Source organism: Equus przewalskii, chromosome 12, assembly GCF_037783145.1.
Source record: "Equus przewalskii isolate Varuska chromosome 12, EquPr2, whole genome shotgun sequence".
NCBI lineage: Eukaryota > Metazoa > Chordata > Mammalia > Perissodactyla > Equidae > Equus > Equus przewalskii.
In genome coordinates, this window is record NC_091842.1 from 30,074,766 (window position 1) to 30,101,781 (window position 27,016).

The following is a 27,016-nucleotide window of genomic DNA, read 5'->3' on the forward strand; positions in this document are numbered from 1 at the left end:
CAGCTCGAGTTTTAGCTCAGAGAATCTGATGACGCAGCCTGGCACACGTTCTGGCCTCTTGACTGGGGGAACTTCTGGGGCAGCCCGACCAAGACTGTACACGATGGCTGGGGTGGGGCAGGGGACAGTCTCCTAAAGGAACACAGGATGCTCTTTTTGGAAGAAGGGGGAATGGATGCTGCATTTTCAAACCCAAAATGTCCACTACCCCCTATTCCAGATGAAGGAACTGAGGCACGGAGAGGTGAAGAATATTAACCCAAGGCCACAGAGCTGGGAAGTGGCCAAATGGACCTCACTCTGTCTGGATCCATAGCCTGTGTTCTGCCTGTGACCTGATCTGGGCAGGGTGGGTCTCCTGGGACCCCCCAGAGCTGATTGGAGCCTGGATGCTCATGAACGCGTCAGGCTCCAGCATCCTTCTGGGGCTGCCTCTGGGACCTTGGGGCAGGGAGGAGTACCTAAAAGGGCCCTGCTGCCCTCTTGGCTTTGGTCTTGGCCCTAGGCCCTGGGCAATGAGCCCAGCTGGCCGCTTGTCGCCCACAGTGTGGCCACTGTGCAGGAGCTTAGAATGGGAGGCCCACCCGGGAGGCACCATATCAAGACCCCCAGCTCAGAGCTAATTCTAATTTTCAACTCTGTTTTCTTTCTGTTCTCAGATCGTGAGGACCAGTCCATTCTATGCACGTAAGTGGAACTGCTTTTCCTCCTATTTTTCTGGAGTTGAGATCAACCAGTTAAAGAAAAAGATCCACGAGGGGGGAGCTCTTTGATTTGTCCACCATTCCGAACGCCTCGCCCCATATCTGGCACACAGTAGATGCTCCCTAAACATTTGTCAGACAAATGTTCTCATGCTGAGTCAGGCGAACCTAAACTGTTAACCAGACATGGTGCCATCTTGTTCTGCACCCTCCCTTTTTTTTTGGTGAGGAAGATTGGCCCTGAGCGAACATCCATTGCCAATCTTCTTCTTTTTCCTTGAGGAAGATTGTCGCTGAGCTAACGTCTGTGCCAATCTGCCTCCATTTTGTGTGTGGGATGCTGCCACAGCATGGCTTGATGAGCAATATGCAAGTCTGCACCCAGGATCCAAACCAGTGAACCCTGGGCCGCTGAAGAAGAGTGTGCACTTAACCGCTATGCCACCAGGCTGGCCCCCCACCCCCCTTTTTTAAACTAGCATTTATCGAGCACGTGCTGTGTTTATAGACAGAATTGCGTCTAATTTGGTAACAGCTCTGTGCGGGTAGGTGAGGAAGTCTTGGCTTGTCTTAAACTATGGCTTTGCAATTTCACGATGAGCCACTACACTGGTGCCATAGTTAGTGATTGGTGTCACTGTTTCTTTGAAGACCCAGGTACATGGTCAGAAGATGTTGACTCCATTTAGAGTCATTCAGAGAATCTTCACTATCCAGGGAAATCCCTCCCGTGGTGGCCAGAGTAATGGCCCCCAAAGATCTCCCCTTAACCCCGGATCCTGTGACTGTGTCAGCTCCCACGGCGTGGGGGAGTGAAGGCTGCAGGTGGCATTAAGGTCGCTCATCAGCTGACCTTCACATAGGGAGAGTGGCCTAGATTTTCCAGGTGAGCCCAATGGAATCACCAAGTCCTTGAAACTAGAAGCGGGGGGGCAGAAGAGGAGGGCCAGAGGGCGATGCAGTGTGAGAAGGGCTCACCCAAGGTTACCGGCTTTGGAGATGGAGGGTGCAAGGGTGAGAGCAGCCTCAGGAAGCTGGAAAAGGCAGAGGCGTCTTCTCCCCTGGTGTTCCCGGAAAGAAACCCAAGCCGGCTGACGCCTGGGTTCAGCGCAGGAAGATCCATGTCGGGCATCGCCCTCCAGGACTGTGAGACAATCAGTCTGTGTTGTTTGAAACCACTCAGTCTGTGGTGATTTGGTACAGCAGCCATGGGAAACGAGTACGCTTCCCTTCCACCTTAACCTCTGTAACCCACTCCTACCATCCCTCATTATTCCACTAATTTAATGGGCCAGGTCCCCTGGTGAGTCCCAGGCATATAGGAATGAATCAGAAATAAGTGTGACCACTCTTCTCAAGAGGGAGGATAGCCCCAAGGACAAGAATCACACATTTGCCTTTTGTATGATTTCAATTTGCTGTTTGACCCTGTGAAGGTATTATCTTGTCAGAAACCAAAGAATATATATATGTACATTTTAAAAATCACCCAAGTATACGTGTAATTGCAAACTGTGAAAATATGAAGAATAAGATATGTAAGGAACTAGGAGGACACATAAATAGGAGGAGTTCTCACCGGGGAGAAGAGGAAAGCCTTCTCTAAAGAAATGATATTTCTGCAGAGATGGCAAAGAAGAAGGGGGAAGAGGTTCCAGCATGTGCAAAGGCCCTGAGGTTGAATGGAGCATGTTCTCTTTGAGTAACTGAGAGATTAGTTTGGCCAGAGGGTGTCTCCCAGCAGGAGCCCTCTGTCTGAGAAGAGCCATCTCAGGACATCTAGGACCAGGGTTGCAAACCCAAGGGCCAATCAAAGCCAAGCAAGTGCCATTAATGTGTGAAACGGACTAGGTGTTAAACAGTAGGGAATGGTGGGGAGTGTGGCGAATGGAGAAAATGGCCCATCTGAGTGGGGAGCAACTATCCCTCTCCAACCCACCAGTGCCATGGGAGAAATGTGGATCCAATGTTGCCAGACTCTTCTACCTTTCAATGGAAGCCGGAAATCTAGATTTTTATGTGAAATCTCAAATTTATAAACATTGGCACCTAACTGACATTAATGCACACACAGAGCACCAGCCAAATGAAATCCATTTGTGGGCTGGCTTTGGCCAGTGGGACACCTGTTTACAAACTCTGTCCTGGAACTTTGGGCCTGGAAGGGTCCTCAGCGATGACGGAGCCCGTGGTTCCTGCCACACATGCAGCTTAGTGGCAGGAGTTGCAAGAAATTTTCACGGAGCATCAAAATCTGGAACAGTTCATTTTATATAATATGAAAGTGGATGCAAGTTAGTCTTATATGAATATTTATATGTATATATGTGAAAATGAGTGTATATATATATAAATGAATATATATGCACACATATAAATGAGTATGTATATAGATACATGAGTATATATGCATATATATACATTAACATGCACATATACACATATACATACATATATATATATATATATATATATATATCTGCCAGGCGAGCTGTTATTATCTTGACTGGCATGCAGGTCCTGGCAGAGTAGAGGCAAGAACCCACTGTTCAAGTCCAGTCACCTCATTTTTTATAGAGGAGGGATCAGAGAGGTTATGAGATTCGCCTAGAGGCACACAGAAAGTTTTTATCGACAGTGGGGCCAGGAGCCCAATTTCTGGAGGCCAGTTGGAGGGCCCAGCCCTCATTTGTCGGCCAGCAGCAGCCCTGCGGCCCCCACTCCACTGTGGACGGTGGACATCGTAGACACTGTGGAACGGCTGACGTCTTTTGTATGCGTGGCAACATGCCCGTGCTGGCTCAGCCACTCCGGGGGTGTGAGCTGAGACCCAAGCGACGAGAAAGAGCCAGCCCCCGGGAGAATTTGGGAGGAGAGCTTCAGGCAGGGGCACGGCAAGGGCAAAGGCCCCAAGGGGGCAACCACTTGCCTTTTGGGGGCAGGGGAGGTGCGAGGGGCTGGCACACAGGGAGGAAGGAGGTGGGCCAGAGGATGTGGTCGGGGAGGCGGTCGTGAGGGCAGGCTGGGGTGACGATGGGGACAGGAGGGCATCAGATCATTCTGACCATTCAAGGAGGCCAGGTGCCGCTTGGGGACACGCACTGATGCTGTCGGGGTCTGGGGGCTGCATGAGTCCCGCGGGACCCTCCCCTGCGCTTCCCACTTGGGTAGCTCAGATTCAGTGGCATCAGACGCTGGCCTCGGGCCACTCTCCCTCCTAGGGGAGGTGCCTCGGGCCAGCAGCTGCCTTCTGTCGCTCTCCCCTGGGGCCAGCGCTGACTTGTAAGACTTCGGGGCTTCCCAGAGGTTCGCACCTGGCCTGCGTTCCCTCCCAACTGGGCCTCCCGCTTTGGCGCCCTCCCCTCATCCCTTCCACCTGTGTTTTAAGAAGCCCTGCTCTCTGGCAGAGGCCTGCAGGGTTTTTAAAGGTGCTTTTGATCACACAACGCACTAGTGAAGGGGCACAGCCGCCCGGAGAGCGCCAGTTGTGGTTGGAGGTGGGGCCCTGGAGGCACAGATCTGGGTTTGCTTTCCTGCTTTGCCTTATGCCGGCCATTTGTTCTTGAGCAAACTGGTTCAGTCCGCAAGCCTCGGTCTCCCCATCTGTAGAAAGGGAGTATCAACAGTTCCTGCCTCCCAGGGCTGTCCGGAGAATGGAAGGAACGACGTAGGGGAGAGCCGAGCACAGTGTCTGGCACATCGGAGGTGCCCCACGATTGCTGGCTGTGTTCTGCTGCCGTGGTGGGATCAGGTACCCCTGTGGTGCAGGTCCCACTAGACCTCGGGCCCCAGACGTGGCTGCACGGCCGTTCCCGGGCACCTCGTTCGAGAGACCGATGGCCCAGCTTCACCCCCAGAGACCCTTGACTCAGTGGCCTGGAGTGGAGCTGGGGAAACCTGTGTTTTTATCTAGTGGCCTGGGCATATGTGAAGCAGCTGGACCGGCCACAAGCCGGCAGAGCTGGACCCTCTTGTGAGTTATCTAAGCGGAGGGTGCTGGAGGGTCGGTTGCATCAGGGCACCCCAGTCTGCTTTGGGGTGGAGAGAGGACTCAAGGGGGGTGTCAGGGAGCTGAGTCTCTGCCAGCAGAGTGCACCTCCCAGATGGGAGAAGGGGGCCCCAAGCACCGCCCCTCTGCAGCCCATCTGGGGGCTCAGAAGGGGTGAGAAAGGAGCCGGGGGCGGCCGGGAGGGTCCTGGAGATTCTCCTGCACATTTTGCTGCGAGAGTGTCTGGCTCGTCCTCCAGGGTGCTGACCCGTCGGTGCAGCCCTTGCGGCAGGAAGACGTCTGAGGTCACCTCGTGCCTGGTTGACGAGAGGCCCCCTGGCCTCGGCTCCTGGGGAGGCTGGGCTGGGAGCGAGCCCACCGGGGACTAAGGCTGTCAGGCTGGGAGCCGACTCTTCTGCCTGAGGGAGTGAAGTGATGGGGGCCTTTGGGTCCCTTTCTCTCCTAAGCGAAACTTCAAGTGACAACACTTGGAGGCCCTGAGCAAGGCGATGTGAGACCATTTTGGCTCCAGGACAGACCACGTTGTCATTTTGGAGGTGGCCGGTGTGCTCGACAGAAAAACACCGAGTCCTGGCCTCAGCTCTGCCATGTTCTCATGATATGACCTCAGAAAGCCACTTATCCTGTCTGGGCCTCAGTTTCCTCATCTATGAAATGGACAACCATGCCTACCGCACAGGGTGGCTGTGAGGAATAAATGAGTTAATTCATCGAAAGCACTTAGCACACGCCTGACAACATCGTTAATGCTCAGTGAACACAGCTGTTACTTATAAGTTGTTTTTGAAAGTTCCACTCAGCCCTCAGCCATGCTAAGTGAAACCAAGGAGAAAAGTATGGGGTGACAGACAATGAATAGTAGCCATTAATCTTCATCATGACTGTCCGCATGATTATTTTGTCTTGATGCACTTTTAGGCATGGCCAGTGGATCTATAGCTGGCTGCTTAGAGACATTCATTTTATCCCCACACCAGGATCTGCAAATGCAAATGCCTAGGAGAGCCTGGCAGGTAATAGAAAGGAGCAAAGTGGACCAGGAGTGACAATAGGGAGTGATGGAGACTGCAGCAAATTGGAAAGCACACATCCATTCATGGGGCAGCTGTGATTCTGAGCCAGACAATTAATCCTGTGGGAAATTGTTGACCCAGTGTTAACAAAGCTTGTTGGGTTTCTTTCCTCCCCAAGAGAATCCAGAACTCTGAATTTTATAAAGCACAATGGTTGCGTTCTGCATGTGTTGATGTGCCTTTGCTTTTTCTACCCAGCAGGATATCTTAGAGTGTCTTCTGTCTGATCATATGTAGGTCAGCCTCCCTCCTGGAAATGCTGTCTTGTATTTAACCAAACCCTGTTGATTGTAACTGTGTTTGTTTCCAGACTTTACAAATATATATAAAGATATATATACAATTGGTCCTCATTATTCACTGATTCCATATTTACAAATTTATCCACTCACTAAAATTTATTCGTAAGCCCAAAATCAATGCTCGTGGTGCTTTCGTGGTCATTCAAGGACGTGCGCAGAGCTGGGAAGAATTTGGGTTTCCCGATGCACCTGTCCCAGCTGAGGGGGAACAAGGAGACCTCTGCCTTCTGGTTTCAGCTCTCAGGCTGTGAGCAAGTGTCCTCTGCGTGGTATATACTTAGTGCCGCATGTTTTGCATTTTTGTCGCTTTTTCTTGGTGATTTCGCTGTTTTAACTGTCCCCCACGTGTAGTGCTGCTGTGCTGTCTGGTATTCCTAAGCACGAGAAGGCTGGGATGTGCCTCCTGGAGAAAATCTGTGTGTCGGATCAGCTTCATTCAGGCATGAGTTCCAGGGCTGTTGGCCGCGAGTTTGATGTTAGTGGATCGACAACATGTATTAAAGAAAGCGTCTTTAAACAGAAACACACATAAAACGAGGTTATATAGAGACTGGCTGTTGAAAATGTTGGGGCCAGAGGCTGCAAGGAACCCCTCTGTGGATTCCCCAGGAGCAGCGGTGCAGTGTTCAGGAACTCAATGTTTGCAGCGACTTTATGGAACGTGACTACTATGGATGACAGGAGTGTGAATAACACAGATCTGCCTGTACACGCACACACGGACACACGCATGCAGAGGCATGCATGACGACATGTCAGTCAATGACAGACCGCATAGATGACGGTGGTCCCATAAGATCAGTCCCACAGAGCCTAGGCGTGCAGTGGGCTGTACCATCTGGGTGTGTGTAAGTGCACCCTGTGATGTTTGTACAATGGCAAAATCGCCTAATGACGTGAGCCTGTCGTTAAACAACACAACTGTATGTATTTTTTAACCTCTAACTGAAATTTAGCATTTCTTTCAATTAAAAAAAGTCCACAAATCACGTTATGAACAGAATTATTAACAATATTAACAGGTATGAACAGTAACCACCTTTGTTTCTAGACTCTTGCCGCCACGATGTTCTCTGCGTGTTTAGAGTTGTGAACAGCAAGTCCCGATGTGAAGGAATTCTAATTGCTGTAGTCTTGAAAACAGAGGCTGCAATCTGCTTTTCACAAGTGCTTTTCCAGCTTTTTCCCCCAAATGTTCCTTACAGCAAACTCCTGAGGCCGGAAGGACAGACTCAGGCAACAAATATCTATTTTGCGCCAACTGCTGCCAGGCAGGGGCCAGGCCTGGGGGTCCTGGAGGTGAACCAGACAACAGAGAACTTCAGATGGTGATGGGTGCTGTGAAAGGCACTGAGAGAAGATTTAGACAATTCGTAGTAAGTTTGGGGTTGGTATGTATACAAACCTGGGAAGGAATAAGACAAAGTTGTTATTAATTCTGGGGAAAACCAAAAGCTGGGCAGGAAGGAGGAGTAATGGCAGTGGACTGAGGGACCGGCATTTGCGTTATAACGCAAACCCCAAGTGTTGATCTAAGCGGAAATACTGGATGTGACGAAATGGCCTTGATGGGGAAAGAGGAGAGGCTCGACTGGGAGCCGAATGCTCGTCTTCCGTGGAAGGACATCAACATGTGATGCTCAACAAGTAACAGTCGAGAATTCGGGATAGAACGCTACTCAGGTGTGTGGATGGAAGCGCTCAAGCCACCTGCTGTCTTGCACTTTCCCAGCCTTTTCCGGCTTCCAGAGGCCGCCCACAGCCCTCGGCTTGTGGCCCCTTCCTCCATCTTCAAGCCGGTAGTGTAGCGTCTTCAAATCTCTCTCTCCAGCCCTCCTGCTGGCCTCTTATAAGGCCCCCTGTGATTATACGGGGCCACCAGGATAACCCAAGATAATCGCCCATCTCCGGGTCCTTCATTTAATCATAGCTGCAGAGTCCCTTTTGCTGTGTAAGATGACAGATTCACAAATTTCTGAGATTAGGATGTGGGCATCTTTGGGGGCCATTATTCAGCTGATCACAGAGCCCTTTGACAACTTATGAGCCAGGCGCATGTGGGACCCACGTGTCACCTCCCAAGGTACCTGGGTAGAAAAATCGGCTTGCTCATCGGCATCTGTAGAAAATGGCATTGCTCCACCAACATTTGTTGAGTGAACGAATTCTGTTTGGTAGCAGAAGGGAGCGGGGAAGAATATGCCTTACAGATGGCTTCCCAGCTGTGTGACCCTGCACAGTGACTTAACCTCTCTGAGCCGAGCTTAGGGAGATACTGTGAGGGTGAAGCAGCAGCCACCTTGGCCTCACCCCCCAACACCCAGGCCATCGCCAGGGTCTGCTGCCCCGGAAACAGCACCGCCCAGCAGGACTTTCTGCGATGACGGCTGCTGAGCACCTGCCGCGCGGCCAGCACAGCTGAGGAACAGGGGGTTTTATGATTTTGGTTAATTTAAGTAGCCGTTTCTGGCTCACGGCTCATGCACTGGGCAGCGCGGTTCTGAAGTATTTCTCACCTCCCTGCTCCCCGCCGTGACGACGCCCCATTCATTCATTCATTCATTCATTCAGCAGATACTCATGATGAGAAGTAGTAGGACGTCGTAAAGTCTGGATTCCAGAGACAGACCTCCTGGGCTTGAATCCCATTAGCCATTAGCCATCTGCTCTCGGACATAAGTCCCTTCACTTCTCTGAGCCTCAGTTTCCCCCCCAACCCCATAAAATGGAGGCAACAGGTGCCCCACTGGGTTGCTGTAGGGATCAAACGGGTTGATTCGTGTGAGGGACGGGGAACCATGCCACAGCCCGTGGAGACGGATGGAGCTGTGTATTCAGGGAGCAAACTGCGCGTCAGGGTTTGGGTGAAGAGAGTATGAGGGTGGGGCAACAGGAGATCAGAGAGAGGGGGAGTTTGAACTGTAATCTAAAGCGGACAGGAAAGTGCTGGAAGACATCAGCCAGGGCTTGGCAAACTGACTGGCGGGCCAAATCCGGCCCCTGTCCGTTTTTTTATAAATAAAGTTTTATTGGAACATTACCACGCCCATTTGTTTCCATATCTGCTTTCGTGCTATGAAACAAGGCACGACCCATAAAGCCAGAACTGCGTACCCTCTGGCCCTTTAGACATGGTTTTCTAAACGGTAGAAAAACATGATATGATTTCTATCTTAATGACAATATGAATGTTGAAGATAATTATTTAATAACAGAATATATTGGGGAAGCATTGGGGAAGGAAGAAACGGTTATGAAAGTAATAATAGCTAACATTTTGGGGCATTTGGCATTGTTCTAAGTGTTTTATATATATTCACTCATTTAATCCTTGTAACAATCGTTTAAGTGCTTTTATTATACCCATTTTGTAGATAAGGAAACTGAGGCGTGAGGATGGTTAAATGACTTGCTGATGGTCACACAAGGAGCTGGCAAAGCAGAGATTTGACCTCAGGCAGCCTCGCCTCGGAGCCCCCCGTGCTCGTTTGCTGACTGATGCTGCGGGGGAAGGAGGCATTGCTTCTGCCTGGAGGCAGTATTCAGACTAGAGGCAGTGCAGATCTGGGCTTTGCAGGATGTGTAGGAGTTGGACAGCACAAATGCTAGGGGACCTCACTGGCTGCAGGGGTGGGCGCCACATGAGGACCAGGGATGGAACCGCTCTGAGATTCAGAGCCAGTTTGGCTTTGCCACTGAGGGCAGCCCACAGGCCGGAATGGACTTGGAGATGGGGTGCAACCCTGGGAGCCAGGACCAGCTGTGTGATTTGTCAAATTATGCAAAATGAAGACACAGAGCCCCGTGTTCAAAACGGGTTAAGAATCTCAAGATGGCAACGTCAGGGCGTTAAACCAAGCACGGGGCCCTCCTCACAGTGGTCCCCGTGGGGCTGCACAGGCTGCCACCCGTGTAGCCGGCCCCGTGGGGGTTAAGCGACTGCTGCCTAGCTCCTTGCAGCCGCGGGGGCCGGACTGATTCTGAGGACTTGTCAGTGGGACGATGCCACAGCCCAGAGGCCGCTCCGGGACGAGGGGGCTGGGCACCAAGTCCCCTGAGACACAGGACGGAGGGCCAGGGTGCTCCGCTGGGCAGGCCCCCTCATCCCCAGGTTCAGGGCTCAGAAAAGCAAAGATCCTCACGTTTCCGAAGCAGCCCCGAGCTCATCAGCCTTCAGATGCCCGTGAGCCTGGAGCCAGGAGTGGGGAGGTGTTTTCTTTGCCAGAACTTTCCAGCACAATTTATTTGTGTCAGTAAAGCCTGGAAATGTTGAGCCCAGCAGCCCACATCGGGAGAAGCAGATTCCCAGAGTGCGCGTCCCCCTTCCCTCCCTCGTGAGGTGGGAGACCAGGGCCGAGGTCACAGCCAGGCCAGTGTCTATGTTGTAAAAAGGAGGCGGAGGGAGAGGCTGAAGGCGGTGGTGGAAAGTGAGGGAGGGACGCGGGGAAGGCGAGGTGGGCTGTAGTGTCCCGACTCTCATCTCACTTAGATGGGGATGGGCTGGGGGCCACCTCCCTAGGTGGCTTCCCACACTCCGATTTTCTCTCCTTCCTCTTGCTCTGGTCAGAACCCAGCCCCTTCAGTTGGTCAAGTGTTCTGAGTTAGCCTGATTGAAGTAATTCATACTAAGGTGTGAATGACTGAGTGGCCTGGTTCCTTGGTCCCCAGTTACATTTTCAAAGAGCCTCTTAAGGTGGGCGAAGGCTCCCAGAATGTGGAGAAGAGCTCTCTGGTGGTGTGGGGTCAGGGCTTCCCTCTGTCTTTCCTGCATTCCATCCCGAGTCCTTATCAAAATAAAAGGGCAGCGGGTGGAACGTGGGCTCTGGCGTCAAGTAGACCGGTGTTCAGATCTCGCTCCTTCTCCATGTTCTATCTGTGTCATGGCAGGAGCAGTCATGACCGAGAACAACTGGCTTCAGCCTCTGTGAGCCTCGGTTTCCCCAGGAGGGTGATGGGGATAATGAATGACTCTGTCGTTAGGTTTGGGGAGGATTAAATGAAAGGATTTATGAGCATAGGGAAGGCCTTTGGCAACATCAGTTCCATTTCCCCTCCCTTCCTCTGGCCTCCGAAAGCAAGTTCCTAGAGAGCTGGGCCTGTTCATGGAATGACTTGGCGAAATCTAGTGGAAAGAGGCCTGACTGCCTTGGAATCAGACACTGACTTTCAATTCTGACTGTGCCTTGCTGTGTGACCTAGGGCAAGTTGCTTACCCACTCTGGGCCAGAGCTCCTCTTCTATAATAACATGGACGTGAGATGTCGTCCCTTCAGGATGGGGAGAGGGGAAGGAAAGGAGATAATATGTGCATGTGAAACAATTAGCACAGGGCCTCCGCAAAAAAAAGTCAATTCTCTCCTTAAAATTAAAAAAAATAGATTTCTTTTGTTTGGACTCAGTTTTCCCCGTAAGAAAATGGGGATAATGCCCCCATGGTTCCCGGTTCACGAAATGCCTCCAAGGCCACGTAAAATAATGTGGCCATTGGGAATGGTCACTGTTAGGAAGGGGGGCGTGCGGGGCCGAGGCCGGCGTGAGGCAGTCCTCGCTCCTGGAGGTCGCACGCTGGGTTTCTGGCCGGCGGGGCCCTGGGCCGAGGCCCAGCAATTCCGGGCACGTGTTGCTTTCTTGCTCTTTTTTAACCATGAGCCAAGTTATGAACAGGCCGCCCTGGCAGGGCAAATTCGTGTCTTTATTCCCTAATTAGGAGACGGAGCAGAGGCCGCACGAGCGCTGGGGGCGGTGGCTCGGCGGGGAGAACCACGAGCCGACCTCGGGTCGGACAGATTCTTCTCCAGAACTAAAAAAAATAGTCCTCTCTTGTGTTTGGGAATATGCAGTGAGCTCAGAAAATGGAGTCTAGGCAAAGAAAGGAGAAACAAAAATAAGAGGAAACCAGAGGTGAGGGTGAGAAGGGAGGAAAGCTTTGTTTGAGGCCCTCTCCTTCGCTTTCCTAGGAATGGTGGGAGTCAGAGGAAGGTTCTGGAACCCTTGGAGGAAGCAGTCCCACCATGATGATCTCTGATGGCCTAGAAAGCGAGCTGGCTCAGGAAGGCCATCTTGGTAAAAAGTCTACCACTTATAATCTGGGAGTACTTTTCTGATGACACAAACAGTGCCCTGCTGATCTAAACCTATCAGTCATTTACACTTTAGTGTAAATTACTTCAACCAGATTTCTCCTTTGATACTTGACTGAGATCATTAGCCAGCTACCTGACAATCAGAGGAAGGGTCTCCAGAAGATGAAGGGGCTTACATCTGCCCAGTGCCTGATGGGATAACCAGCTCTTTTTTTTTCCATACAGGGAGCTCCTAAACTTCTCCCTTAAGTCCTGGTACTCTGAGAGGTATTTATGTCCTTCTGGGAAGGCGGCCTCTTGCCTGATCTTTCCATCTCTGACAAAGCTAGTGATGTCTTAAGCAGATGACTTGCAGTGAAACTATTCTGTATGATACTGTGCTGGTGGCTGCCTGTCATCGTATGTTTATTCAGACCTATAGAATGTATACCAAGAGTGACCCTGTTGGAAACTATGGGCTTCGAGTGATGACCGTGTGTCCGTGCAAGTTCATCAATTGCGACAGACGTCCCACTCTGGCCCGGGGTGTGGACAGTGGGGGAGGCTGTGCCTGTGCAGGGCCAGGGGGTCTGTGGGAAAATCTCTGTACCTTCCTCTCAATTTTGCTGTGTCCCTAAGTCTGCTCTAAAAAGTCAAGTCCATTAGAAAAAAGTAGACGGTTCCTGATAAACCTAAGTTTGGATGTTGGTAGGAAAAATCAGATTTTCCCTTTCTCACTCTTCCTATTTTTTTTTTTTTTTTTTTTGAGGAAGATTAGCCCTGAGCTAACTGCTGCCAATCCTCCTCTTTTTGCTGAGGAAGACTGGCCCTGAGCTAACATCCGTACCCATCTTCCTCTACTTTATATGTGGGACACCTACCACAGCATGGCTTGCCAAGCAGTGCCATGTCCACACCCAGGATCCTAACCGGCGAACCCTGGGCCGAAGCGGAATGTGCGCGCTTAACCGCCGCACCACCGGGCCGGCCCCTCTCTTTCTCACTCTTCACCTGAGTCCTTTCCTGCATCTTCCCAGGAGGAGTAGATTGAGATATCAGATGAGGGTTTGAGGCCCAGCCCAGCTCTCTACCAGCGGTGTGACCTTGGGCAAGTCACTTCCCCTCTGGGAGCCTCAGTTTCCCCATCCAGCAAATGGCCGTGATGACAGTTGTCATGCCATGGAGCCCCCGGAGCTGTGGACAGGTCCCCACAGAACACCTGCACGGCGTTCTTTCCGGGAGGTCACTGTTCCTGTGTCTTTCAGAGGCGAGTCTGGAGCTGGGAAAACGGAAAACACCAAGAAAGTTATCCAGTACCTCGCCATGGTGGCCTCCTCCCACAAGGGCAAGAAGGACACCAGCATCACGGTGAGTGGCGGGTCCCGCTCGGTGGCCAGGCCTTAGCGGACGGGTGGCCAGCTCGTGGCGTGACGGAGGCACAAGCCGAGTGCGGTGGGAGGGCCAGGACTCGGCTATGAGGACTCGGGCCCGGGGTTAACTGCCGCCTCCCCTGACAGCTCACAGGAGAGGTCATTGTCCCACTTGAGCGGGCCCGTTTGGGTCTGGACCAGTCCTCGCCTCACCCAGGACCGTCATCCCGAGGGGGTCCTGCTTTGTGAAGTGGGACGAGCCTGCTGCCCACCAGTGAGGAGTGTCACCTTACTTCAGGGCTTCTCCTGGTGGCCCCATTGTCCTTTTGGACCAGATAATTCTCTGTGCGGGCTGACTGATGCATTGTGGGATATTCAGCAGCATCCCTGGTCCCTGCCCCCAGTGTGACAACCAAAAATGCCTCCAGCCCTGGCCAGGGGTCCTGTGGGGGCCCAGTCGCCCCTGACTGACAGCTGCTGCTTTAAACGAATCTCGGTGAACTCTAGTGGTGGCACAGCTGTCATTCCTCCACGTGTCCCTCTGACGGGGGCCCCGGGGGATGGAATGTGGTGTCCCTCGGCTCGTCCCTTGCCTGAGCGTCTGCGTGTGCCAGCCACCGCCAGGATAGGGTCCAGCCGTGAGTCCGAGAGACGCTGTCATTTTGTCACTGAGCTTCCAGACACGTGGGAAACGGAGAGAGTCGTCAAAACAGCCTACAGATTAAGCCAGATCACACAGTTTGATGAAGGGCTCGGAAGGAAGAGAAGAGCAGGTTTCTAGAATCATCCCTTTTTGGGTCCATCCTTCTCTTCCTCCACCCCCATCTTCTTCTCTGGGGGACAGAGAAGGGGACAAGCCGTGGGGCTGCGCGACGGACTTGCCAGCGCCTCTGTCTGAAGGTTTGGGGGTGAGGAGCTGGCAGAACGGGGGCCTGAAGATGGGCTGGGGTGTCACCGCTTCCTGCCACCCTGGGTCTTGCTTCCAGCCCTCAGAGGCCTCTCTGGAGCAGCCACAGAGACCAGCTGGTCTGGGGGCCCTTGGCGATCTGGGCGGGCGCTGGTTGCCCTTCTGGAACCTTCGTCCCTCACACAGATGCAGGAAACCCAAGGTCCAGCGTTTCTGAACCATCTCTGGGACGGAGTCTAGGAACAAAGGGACCCAAAGTTTGTGGGGCCCTTAAATGCTGTTCCCACTGCATTTGTCGTCCTTAGAATAGTCAAAATAAGACATATAAGACAATAATAAGGCCTGATCTTTATCAAGTGCCCGCTGTGTGCAGACACCTGCGTCTCTGAGTTTGTAAATGCGTCTTAGCCAGTCTCTTGTCTGACACAGTTTGCAAGGGCCTCCCTGTGGCCCCAGCCACTGCAAAAGCCTTTGCAAGGCCTGGGTCTCTGAGAAATTAGAAACAGGAGTGAGGGGAACAGAGAGGAAGGAGACAGACTCAGAGTTGCCGCCGTCCACGTCGTGCCGGGGAACCCAGGCCGTCGGGGGGGGCGGGGTGAAGTCCTGTGTTCTCCCGCCCTGATGGGCGAGTGATCGCAATAACACTGACGTTTGTTTTATACCGTATCGTTCGACCGCAGCAAGGCCCACCTCTTGCCTACGTGAGTAACTGGGAGTGTTTTCCTGGTGTGTACGGGAGGCATGGAGTGTATTTAGATCTGCATGCTCCTGTTGCACCCTCCCCCCCCGGGTCCCATAGCAGATGGTGGAACGGGCGAGGCCCCCAGGGTTCACAACGCAAACCGACAAATGACCCCAATACAGTCCTGCGGGTGTCCGTGGCCCGCGCACAGGGTGTGGGGTGCGGCCACACCCGCAGGACTCCCATTGGGACCCCAGGCGTGTCCTCCAGCCTGGCATGGGTGTCCCCAGTTCACAGTGAATCCCCACCGTTCGCACCAACGCGTCCATCACCGGTGTCCCCGACTGGAGCCCCCCAGAGACGTCTGTCCCGTCTGGTTGAGCGTTTTAGGACTGTCTGGCCCTAACGCTTCCCTGGCTTGATTGACAGTCGATGACACTGCTGTGGCATGCCTCCCCTCTCCCCCCACCCTCATCCCTGGATTTCTCCCCTGAGCCCTGCCCCCCCCCCGCCCCGCCCACTGGTGTGTCCTCGTGCATGCGTGTGCAGTGCGTGTCTGTCCTTGCATGCCGGTGGCTGGACCTGAGGCTCCAGAACCAGGAGTCTTGGGGTTCGCGATGCACTAGCTTTGGAGGCGCGGTAAGGCCCCAGCTATGCGACACACGACTGGGCCCTGCTCGGACCCCTGCATACATAAACTCATCTCTAACACAGAGCTTCAGGAGCTGGCATAGGGGTCCCAGCCTGGAAGAGACCCTCAGGGGTCCTAGTGGGTCCTAGGGTCATACTCAACCCATCTTACACTGGGTGGCAGTGTGATGGGAAGGTCAGAAGGGGAGTCAGGGTTCTTCTTCGGGATCTGCTCCTGTGTGACCTCAGCCAAGACCCTTAACTCCTCTGGGCCACAGTGGCATCATCCATAAAATGAGCCGTTTGGACCAGATCCCCATGTTTAAAGCTCTCCGGAGAAGGACCCTTTGGTCCCACCAGCTCGAATTCCCCTTCTAGAAAGGGGACCTTTAGCTAGGGATCTTGGCACCCCATGTTTGTGCTGACAGAAGTGGTCCCTTTGGTCCCCTTCCCACAGGCCAAGGACAGGCCATTGCTCTCATTATAAATTCCCGCAAGTCCCAATTATGGGAATTCCACGTGTGGCTGGGATTGTCACACAGATGACGCCTTGGGTCCATCGCCTTTGAGAGTGGCGGTGGCGAGGGCACGTGGGTAAATAAAGCACATCAATCAACAGTAGCTTCCTGATCTGTCCCTTTGGGGTCAGCTCCCCACGATGCCCGCCGTGTGCAGAGGAGCTGGGAGAAAGCCGTGTGCCCCTTTGGCGTCTAGAACGGCCCCCAGAGGCTTCTTAGCCCAGCCCTGCTGCCTCGGAGGAAAGGGCAGAGAGATCAGCAGAGAGAAGAAGGGGGACCCTGAGAACCCCAGCCTTCCCCGGGAGGCCTGGAGGAAGAGCTCGGACAGGGAGCCCTGGGGGCCAGGCCAAGAGCCGCTCCTCGCTTTCCCGGCATGACTTACCTTGTTGGCCCTTTCCTGCCACCATTAATCACGTGACCGCGCGTGTGCACAGAAGCCCCCTCCGAGGGGGCCGGTGGGCTGTGTATCGTCTCAGCTGCATTTAACCTGATGAATGGAGCTCAGGCAACCTGCTTTGAAACTTTGTCCTGCAGTCGGTGAAAAGTATTCCCGGTGGGCTTTGCGCCTTCCTTCCTTGTCTTCCCTGGGAGACTCCAGAAAACTAGTCCCAGAAAGGAAAAATGGCAACTTTAAGAAAATCTCACGAAAACCCTCAGGAGAAGGATTTTAGGGGTTTCGCTTGAAGGAGGCTGCTTGTTAAACAGGAGCCACAGACAGCAGGGCAGGTTGTGCACTGCACAATTCCACAGGGCGTCATTCACTGTGAAGTAAATGCCACCGCCCGGTCTTGTGCAGTGCTGCAGTTCTGAGTGGCAATGACACTGCCTAGCTGAGCAGGCCCTCTCTATGAAAAAGCGGCCTTCCTTGGGAACAGACATGCTCGCTATAAGAGAGCTCAGCCAGTCGCTGCTCTTCTGAAATCCTCGAGTAAATCGGGACGTTAGCACTGGGGGTCTCAGAGCACGGGGGCGATAGGATGGGCGAGCACCTGTGAGTTTCGTGACACCATCTGTCTCGGGCAGAACCATCCGCGCCTGCGTTGTTTTCTCCAGTAACTAGATGTGCCTGCATTTTAGGGTGAGCTGGAAAAGCAGCTTCTACAAGCAAACCCGATTCTGGAGGCTTTTGGCAACGCCAAAACAGTCAAGAACGACAACTCCTCCCGATTCGTAAGTAGCTGAGCCCCGCTGGCTTTCTGGGATGGGCTGGGGTCCCACAGTGTCATCTCCCCCTGAGGATGCGGACTGTGCGTGCAGGGGGAGTCTGCGACGGGAGGCGTGGAGGTGCGCGTCGCAGCAGCATCTTGCCCTGGGTCTCTGGTCCTGTCTTGGCCTCACAGCCCTGCAAGGTCCCGTGTCTCCTTCCCTCATTCATTCGTTCACCGCTCATCCAGCACACACGCACTGAGCGTCTCTGGTGTCACAGGCGCCCTGTTAGGCGTGGGACATTCATGATTCACTCAATGAGTAGAAAGTGCTAGACACCTCTATCCCACACTCCTTCATTGATTCAGCAAAACCCCAAGGGAGCACCAACTGTGTACCAGGCACACACATCTTTCAGCATGCATTTATTCAGCGCCCACTGTATGCAGTCATTCTGGTAGGCATTTTTACGTACACCGTACACTGTTCTCTTTCGTTTCTTTTTCCATTTGCTCGGTTAATTTTTATTAAGCACCTACTGTATCCCAGACCCAGAACTAGGCTCACAGGATGGCGGTGAACAATCCAGATGCGGTTCCAGCCTTTGTGAAGCCTGTGATCTAGTCGAGGAGCCAACAGTGGACGAGGCGGGGCTGCCCCCTCCCAGCCCAGGCTTCCCCAGGCTCCAAGGGCCTCCCCTTTCTCCCCTGAGCCTGAAGGGGGCAGGAGAACCCCAAGCCTGGGTGGTTGATGACTCTTAGACAAAAATCATTTTGTTGTAGAAAAGAAGTGGTGGCCCCCGTAGGAGAGTCAACAGGTGTTTTCATGAGCAAAGACTGCATTTGCGTTCCGGGGGGGGGGGCTTCTGCGGTTTCGGGGGTGCCCCTCTGAACTGTGGTCCCCCCAGGATGGGGCCCTGCAGATGCCTCTGCTCTGCCCGTCCCGAGCTGCTCTGCTGAGCATCCCTGTGTCGTGCGTATTCACGCGGCGGTCCCCAGCCCTGTTAACCCCGAGACCCAAATAATTACACAATGTCCCCTCCTTTCCTTTCCTGAAGCTGGAGTCCTAGACGACATCACCTACTTCACACATCAGATTAAAACAAATCGGCATCATGCCCTAATGCAGTATGAAGGAGAAAGAAAATAAGTCATAATTCAAACGTGCAGTTCAGCCCGTCAGTGCTCAGGCCAGAGCCCATAGGAAGACACAGTGGACATGTCAGACACTTGCATTCACTTCCAGAATCACTGTGACCGTGACAGCCACAAACGCAGACAGAAACAAGGGGGCTTTGCTGGGGGCTGATGCCCTGGGACGGGATTTTCCAGAATGATGATATGCTCTTAGAACAGCTCTGAACCAAAGAACGATTTGCTCTAGAGTCACACGGATGTGACTTTCTTATATTAGAGCAACATTTAAAATTTTTTGGTCTGTTTTTATCTAAAACAGCCTTAGGGAGCTGGCCCGGTGGCGCAGCGGTTAAGTGCGCACGTTCCGCTTCTCAGTGGCCCGGGGTTCGCTGGTTCGGATCCCAGGTGTGGACATGGCACCACTTATCAAGCCATGCTGTGGTAGGCGTCTCACATATAAAGTAGAGGAGGATGGGCATGGATGTTAGCTCAGGGCCAGTCTTCCTCAGCAAAAAGAGGAGGATTGGCAGCAGATATTACCTCAGGGCTAATCTTCCTAAAAAAAGAAAATTAAAATTAAAAAACAGCCTTAGGTTCTAGGCTCAGCTGCTTATAAACAGGTTTTTCACCTCCATGAATATCAGGTGGGACGTTTGAAAGTCCCCGGGGATGTGGCTAATGCTTGGTGGCTGGGACTCTCCCGTCACTGGAGGGTGCCCAGCCTTTGTGGTCCCCGTCCACTAAGAGCGGTGGCCTCACCATCGTGTGACAGCCCAAACCTTCCTTCCCCCAGATTTCCAAAATCCGGGTGGTGGATGTGCTGCCTCCCCCGAGAAGTACTGCATTTGTGGGTTGCAAGCTGGGGCGAAGTTTCTAGCATGTCCCAAAGGACAGCCAATTCGGAGTCAACCCCTAAAAATGTCCCCCACTCACTGGTACCCTACGCCTTCTTGGGCGGGAGAGGGATGGCGCCCAGGACCAGCAGGTCCTCCATTGCCGTGGCAATGACCCTGGTGGTCCCAGATCACGGTCTTACTTCCTGATGGAGAAAGTGTGAGGGTTTTGTCAAGACCTGAGCAATCCCAGGGGATGGTGTCCACACAGGGGAACGCCTCCCATCCCAGAGGCGGGAAAAGGGTAGGATTCTTAATCAGCTCTTGAGAAAGTTGGAAAAGGGCCCGTGCTCCGATGCAGGACCTGGCTCTCCTTGATTTTGAGGTTCAGCTAAAACAGAGGCAGGTGGACTGGGCGTCTCCTCCAGGGGGAGAGACCCGAGCAGCCCAGGGCCAGGCAGGGCCCGCAGAACCCCCTTTCCAGGGCCTGCTTGTATTGCCTGGCCCCCTGGAGTCACGATTCGTCCTCCCCTGTGCCAGGAGGCCGTTTAATTCGCAGCGGGATGAACTTGGACCCGCTTGATTGTGGAGGGCCCGGCGTGTTTTGGGCGGGGCCAGGCAGGGCCCCCTCCAGCCACGGGGCGTGACAAAACATGTCTCCTACTGATGGCTCTGCCTCTCGGAGCGCTGTCGCCCTGGGCAGGTCACACGAGCTCTCTCAGCCTCAGTTTCCCCACCTTTAAAATGGCAGTAGGTGTGACGGACTGAGGGTCCTTGCAAGAGCTGGGAGAAACTGATTCGTGCACGTGTTTTGCAAGTTCCCGTGTCGCTGGGTGGCCCCGGATGGTCCCCGCACAGCAGATGGGGGTCCTTCTGACGTGCTGGCCTGTGAGACTCGGAGAGGTTGCGAGCACCTCTGTTTTTTCTGTGATTGTTGCCTGAATACTTCCTGCCCACCTGCCTGCAGCGTGGGGTGGAGGGGCCGAGGCTGGGGAGCCCTCCGTGACCTGCGTTTTCCCATCGACAGGGCAAGTTCATCCGCATCAACTTCGACGTCACCGGTTACATCGTGGGAGCCAACATCGAGACGTGTATCCTTTCTGAGCCTGGGCCACGTGGGGCCCACCCTGCTCCCACAGCCGACCTCCTGCCCAGAGCCTGAGGGGCCCGAGAAAAGCCCGGGAGCCGGCCCCTCTCCCCAGACTCTTGGGTTCCTTCTAGAAGGAATCTTCCCTGGGGTGGTTTTCCCGTAACAGCAGGCACTGTCGTGCGTGGACCGCGGGTTTGAACCCCAAACAGCCTGCACGTTTGAGTCTGGGTTGACCTCTCCCTGGCTGTGTGACCTTGGGCTGGTTACTCAACCTCTCTGTGCCTCATCAAAGAAATGGGGATGATGGTAGTCCCTTCCTCGGAGAGGTGTTGTGAGACGAAATAAATTAGTTCACGTCAAGCTCTTAGAACCATGCCAGACGGAGTAAGGGCGGGTGGATTTTGCCTGTCCTGGGATCTTTGCTTCATCCGTACTGGGCCAGGGTCTGAGGCCAAACCCAGGACTTCTTGTCCTTCTCAGGAAGCTGGTCTGTGACCAGTTCCAGTGCACAGATAGGAAATTGCTGGGAACAGAGCTTTCCTGAAGGATGGCCATGCTGCACAGGACAAGAAGAGTATGTCTTTGGAGGGTCTGGACGGTGAAGTGGAGCCGAGTTGGAAATTTCTGGACTCAGGGACCGAGTCTAGGGTTCAGCTTAGGAGCATTACAGGGGCCTCCCAGGCTCAAGGATGTTGTACTCTTATAGCTGCTTGGGGAGCATTTGCTGGCCAGCCATGGGACCCAGGGCAGTGTCTGGTTGCATTTTGGTGCCTGGGATAAGCTTCGGAGTGGCACGGTCTGGGTCCAGTTCTCGGCTCTGCCATATTAGCTGTGGGGCTTCGGGCAAATCACTTAACCTCTCTGAGTCTCAGTGCAAAATGGGCATGATGACAGCCCTCCTTGTGCAGTTGTAGTTAAATTGTAATGAAATGAAATGACATGCACAGCCCTTGGCCCAAAGGGAGCATGTAACATGTGGTAGCTATTATGTCCTTGTTCACCTTTGTCATTTTCTATTTCAATCCACCCAGATTTTTTTTTTTTCTGGAAAATCGATATTCATCTACTGGTGTAAAAAATTTGTCTTCCTCTAGAGAAGCACCCACAGCAAATCGTAGCCCCTTAAACCCACATGGAAGAAACAGGCTCTATTTGACTTTACCCGAATCAGCCAAACCCCGACCTCCGCAGAACAGAGGCACGATCATTTCTTCTCTGTGCCCCCAAATCCACTGGATTCGATTGTGTCCTCTCCCCCGCTCTGTCATGTCAGGTCGTGTAGACTGGTGTCTCTCTTCAAGGCCTCTTATAAAACAGGTCCACAAATCCTAAAATCCAGAACCTTCTGAAAACCGAAACTAGCTGGTGGCAAAAGCTGGCCTGAGCCCACGAGAGGCTGTTTATAGTCTGTTTGTCCCCTCAGGAGAATATCGTTGTGTTTTGCTGCAGGATTGTCAAGGGGCTGCCTTAGAGCCATTGAGGGCGTTTTATAATATTCATGATCCATCCACAATGGTCTGTCCGAAATCTGGGAAATTCTGAGACTCTTCTGGCCCAAGGGTTGGGAAAAGAAATTGTGGAACTAATGCTATTTTTATCATCATTAGCCTTGTCCAGGAGTCTCTGTGTGCTGGGCGCCACCCTGGGCCCTTGGCACACGGTATCCCGTTGAATCCTGGCCCAGCTCTGGGGGGGTGGGAGAGTGCCTCTTCAGGGGACCCCAGCCGCAGCCTGGAGCCCCCACTGAGATGCTAATGAGCCAGAGTGGGGCAGTGGTGGGCTGGCGGAATTCTGCGACTTCAAACTTCCAGCAACAGCTTCCTGTTTGCTTTGTGGGAAGTGGACCCAGGCCACCAACCAGCCCCAGATGTTCTGAGGACGAGGTGTCTCGTTCTGCAGGCTGAGACCCCCGCTGTCTGGGGCTGCCCGGCCAGCCCACCCTCAGAGGATTCCTGTCTCACAGCTTGTTCTCTGGCCCCTGCACGTGCTCCTCAGCCATTCATTTCCTGTGTTTATGACAAGTCCCGGGCAGCCCCCCATCCCTCCGGCCTCAGCTCCCTCCCTTTAGATCAGTGGCTCGCAAAGTGTGGTCCCCAGAGCGGCAGCATCTGCATCAGCTGGGAGCTGGGCAGAAATGCAGATCTCAGGCCCCGCCCAGACCGGCTGAGCCAGAGCCCTGGGGGCAGGGCCGGCAATGTGGGTTTCACAAGCCCCCCAGGTGATGTGGATGCTCTGCCAGAAAGGCTGAGAACACGGCTTTCCAGGCTGGAGGGGGCTGGGGCGGCTCAGACAGCTGCTGCTCAGCTCCAGGGCTCTGAGAGGGCGAGGTCTGCCAAGCCGTCTGGGCGCAGGTGGGCCTGCTCCATCAGCCTCACCATCACACTGAGTGATGAGCAAGTCCACCTGGCCCAGCAGCCCAGCCACCACGTGCCCTCCCCACCGTCCCCAGCTCCCGCGGTCTCCACGCCCCACCGCGGCAGAACAGCTCTCTTTGGTTTCCTTAGAGGGGCGTGTTGCTAGTCTCCTTAGAAGGCTGGCCAGCTCTGTGAAGCCCAGCCCCTTGGCCGCGGTGTTTTGGCCGCCACAGGACCTGGCTTTGCCACTTCCTAGCTGTGTGCTTTTGGGAGATGCCTTCCGTCCCCGAGCCTCAGTTTCCCTATATTGAAAATGCAAATAACATTCACACTTGTTTTCTAGGCTCGTTTGTGAGGCTTAAATGAGCCAATGCATGTCAGCCCCTTAGCACAAGGATTGCTAAACCGTAGGGGGTGTAATTCTTTTCACTCTGTGAGCTGAAGCTCATTCTGCAGAAGAGGAGTGGGGGGTGGTTACCATGCCCTCCCCACCGTAACTCTTTCATCCTGGGGTCTTGGGGCTCCTGGTTTTTTTTTATCGTTTCCTTTTCTCTGTTCCCCTCACTCCTCTCTGGGCCTGGGGCCTGCCAGCAGCACCCAGTGGTCTCACTTTGGACCCGTGAACCAGAACTGGGAGGTCAACCCGTGTGAATCTGGCGTGGATGGCTTGGCTCTGCCCGGCTCGAAGGCTCTTGCGAACTCTCCGGGGAGCCTCTCCCGGGGCCTGGAGATTTCCCCTCCAGCAGCCGGGGCGACAGGCACTGGGGAGGAAGGTTAGGTTCCTGTGAGGGGGGGCGCTTGTGTTATCACTGGAATTCTTAACTCCTCCCAAACCAGATCTGCTAGAAAAGTCACGGGCCATTCGCCAAGCCAGAGACGAGAGAACGTTCCACATCTTCTACTACCTGATTGCTGGAGCCAAGGACAAGATGAGAAGTAAGTGACAGCAAGGACAAGCGTTGGGGGTTTCAGCCTCCCCTTTCGTCACGATCCATGGTTAATTGATTGGCTATTAAAACAGTCTGAGATCCTGCCAGGGAAAGAGCTGTATCTTTGGGGGGCAGAGGGATAATTCCTCATCTCCTTTTGAGTGAGTGTGGCTTTTGTGTGGTCATTCTTGTTTACTGAGCGCCTGCTATGTGACACAGAAGACGTTGAGCCCCATTAGATGTTAGATGATTAACTAAGAAAGTCCCATTAGAATGGAAGGTGTCAAGTCCAATTAGACACAACTTGTGCCTTCCAGGAAGAGAGGAAGACAATAGCTGTATTTGCCAGTTTCTAAAACTAGCAAGTCGATAAGATGCAATTTTATAAAGAATTTTGAGGGGAAGTGGGACTAACCAGGTTTCCTTATATGTGTTTTGAAGGTGACTTTGAAGTGGCCTTTGTGGGGCAGGAGTCAACAAACTTTCCATAAAGGACTAGATAGTCAATCTTCTAGGCTTTTTGTTGGCCACGTGGTTTCTGTCATAACTGCTCAGCTGCGCCATTGTAATGGAGAAGCAGCTGGGGCAATAGGTAAACTGAGGCATAGCTGTGTTACAATAAAACTTTATTTATAGAAATAGGCAGTGTGCTGTGCTTGCTCACCTCTGTTGTAGGAGAAATATACATATTTTATTGGGGTATAATTGACATATAACAACAGTATATTAGTTTTAGGAGTACAGCATAATGATCCGATGTTTATATATATTGCAAAAAGATCAGCACCATTAGTCTAGTTAATATCCATCACCAGTAGGAAGATACTTTTCCACGTGAATACAATGCACTGTGTACCAGGTTCCAGTAGGAAATTATACGTTCTGGACATACAGTCATCTACTCACTTAGGAAGAGAGAGACAAAATCATGGAGCTGGAAAAAGGAACATACGAGTGAATACAGGTCCATAGTGTGGTCTGCATTCTAGTAACAAGCTTAAGTCGAAAATTTTATGAGAACAATCCAAACTTCGCTGCCCATCGGTCTCGCGGCCCCCAGTTAGTTACTTGGGTTGGGAGCATCACCCAAGGGACGTTTGCTGGGATGGGGTGTAGTGCAGAGCTCTGCCACTAGGGGGAGGCATCACTCATTATTCAATCTCCTTGATGCTTGGCGGTCTGGAACACGGGGTGAGATGGATATTTTGGATAAATGGGGGGATGCTGAATGGATGTTATATACCAGGCAATAGGTAAATTAGCAGTTCCGGAGCGGGACACTGTGGGGTGGCCCAGGGACAAATGTTTCCATCCCTCCTCCTTTTGCTTGTCACCAAAGTCAACAGTTGGGTTTCTTGGCAACTCAGGTTCCAGTTTTGTGCTGTCTCTGGTCTGCCAGAAATTTGGGTAAGGAAAAGCCTAACAAGCAAAGTTCCCAGGGACCATTTGTAGTCTTGATGATAGATCTGGGAAGAAAAATCGGCTATTTGTAAATTCATCCGTAGTCTGGATAACGAAGTCTTGGCCAAGACCCCGATCCTATGACTTTCATCAGGCGTTTCAGTTAATCCGAAGGCTTCAGCTAATTGGTGTATTGGGTCCCTTTAACCTCAAATAGCTTCCAAGTGACTTGACCCCTAAAAGACCTTTGTTTCAAAAGAAAAGTATCTCGCTGACTTCTTTCCAAAAGTGTAATCACATCCAGTCTCATTAAAGATCCATCTGGAAGAGGGTGTCGTAAGAGCAACTTGTGCGAGAAAAAGAGAGGCAATTACAGATGGGAGAGAAAGGGATGGGGAACTGATTAACACAGGAATGTAACCACGGAACACTTCACAGAGAACAGCGTTTAATAGATGTAACAGTATAAACAAGCAGTTGGCAACTGTTTTTGCTAAAGGGTCAGAAAGTAACTATTTTAGGCTTCGGGCACCTTGTAGTTTCTGTTGCTGCTACTCAAGTCTGGCTGCCCTGGTAGCATAACAGCAGCCATAGACACTGACAAGGAAAGGGGCGTGGCTGTGTTTCAATAAAACTTTATTTACAAAAACAACCAGCCGACCAAATTTGCCAACCCCTGCTGTAAACCTTGTCTGTTGATTCAATTAGAAATAACTGGAGGACGAGGATGGTGGAAGAGCTTAGTCTTTATCCGCCATAGGAAGACGTCAACAGATAATATCTAACTTTGACGTATCCAGAAATAGCCTATTCTATATGACATATAGATATAATATTATATATAGTAAGCCTGTGATATATAGAGATTGTGGCAACTACCAGAATAAACAGCTAAAAGAGATAAAGCAGTTATCCTAGGGTAAGGTAGGAGTTGGAGAAGAGATACGACAGGGAATGGTGTTTTTTTAATTATAAATCTTTTGTTAGTAATGGATTTTTAAAATTCATGTGCATGCGTGATTTTATTTTACAAAATTTAATAAGTGGATGAATAAAGATCGATCTAACTTATCAAACAGCTTTCTTACGGAAGGCAGAGTGCCTTTGGGCAATTGAGATAAAGGTGCCCCTTCCTCCAGGTAAATGCAACCCCGCGTCAGGGGTCACGGCTTCGCAAACGGAGCCAAAGCTGGATTTCAGCTGCTGGGTATCCTGGGGCAGTGCACAACCTGCACCACTGTGTGAGGCCGGTGATGGCTGGTGAGGCCATCTATGCAATGATGCAGAAGGAAGGTTTTAAACCATCCAAGTCTTGGGAAAGGGGAAGAAGTTATGGTGGCCCAGAGCCTTCATCAGGTCTCTGTCTCACGTTGAAAGTGGAGTGTGTCTTCCTGACCGCTATCCCGTCTCCCTCTCTTTCTAGATGACTTGTTGTTGGAGGGCTTCAGCAACTACACCTTCCTCTCCAATGGCTTTGTGCCCATCCCAGCTGCCCAGGACGACGAGATGTTCCAGGAGACCGTGGAGGCCATGGCCATCATGGGCTTCAGTGACGAGGAGCAGCAATGTAAGTCTTCAGACTTTCCGTCCGGCGCTGGCGAGGAGGTGTAGATTCGTGCTCTTGGTTCCACTGGCATCAGTTAGGAACTCTTCTCTGGTCCGGACAGAGTTCTGCTCTCTGAATTTCCCACCCCTTCAAAAAGAAAAAAAAAAAAGAAGAATGAAAATGAATATTACCTTAGGTGGTTTATCGGTGTTTTAGAAAAGTGGCTGCATAAATTAGTGTTCTTTCAGTTACAAAGTGACCCAAATTGGCTTAAGCAAATGGAAAATGACTCACTCAGGGATACCGGTTTCAGGTACAGCAGGT

The 27,016-nt window shown here is 52.4% G+C and overlaps 1 protein-coding gene across 8 annotated transcripts in view; it reads left to right on the plus strand.

Annotated features, from left to right (window-relative positions):
* The window catches only part of MYH11 (myosin heavy chain 11), a 117,840-nt gene that overhangs the window by 43,760 nt on the left and 47,064 nt on the right, over nt 1–27,016 (plus strand). For 4 of the 8 annotated variants that reach the window (XR_011524477.1, XM_070566669.1, XM_070566666.1 and 1 more), the window contains exons 4-10: nt 660–687; nt 13,416–13,518; nt 15,108–15,128; nt 17,335–17,427; nt 20,400–20,463; nt 23,654–23,752; nt 26,570–26,713. Coding sequence is in view for 6 of the 8 variants with exons in the window: in XM_070566669.1 (XP_070422770.1) it covers nt 660–687; nt 13,416–13,518; nt 15,108–15,128; nt 17,335–17,427; nt 20,400–20,463; nt 23,654–23,752; nt 26,570–26,713 (552 nt within the window). In the remaining 2 variants the exon portion in view is untranslated. The remainder of the gene's footprint in view (nt 1–659; nt 688–13,415; nt 13,519–15,107; nt 15,129–17,334; nt 17,428–20,399; nt 20,464–23,653; nt 23,753–26,569; nt 26,714–27,016) is intronic. The other 4 variants (XR_011524478.1, XM_070566670.1, XM_070566668.1 and 1 more) reach the window with 1 other exon arrangement.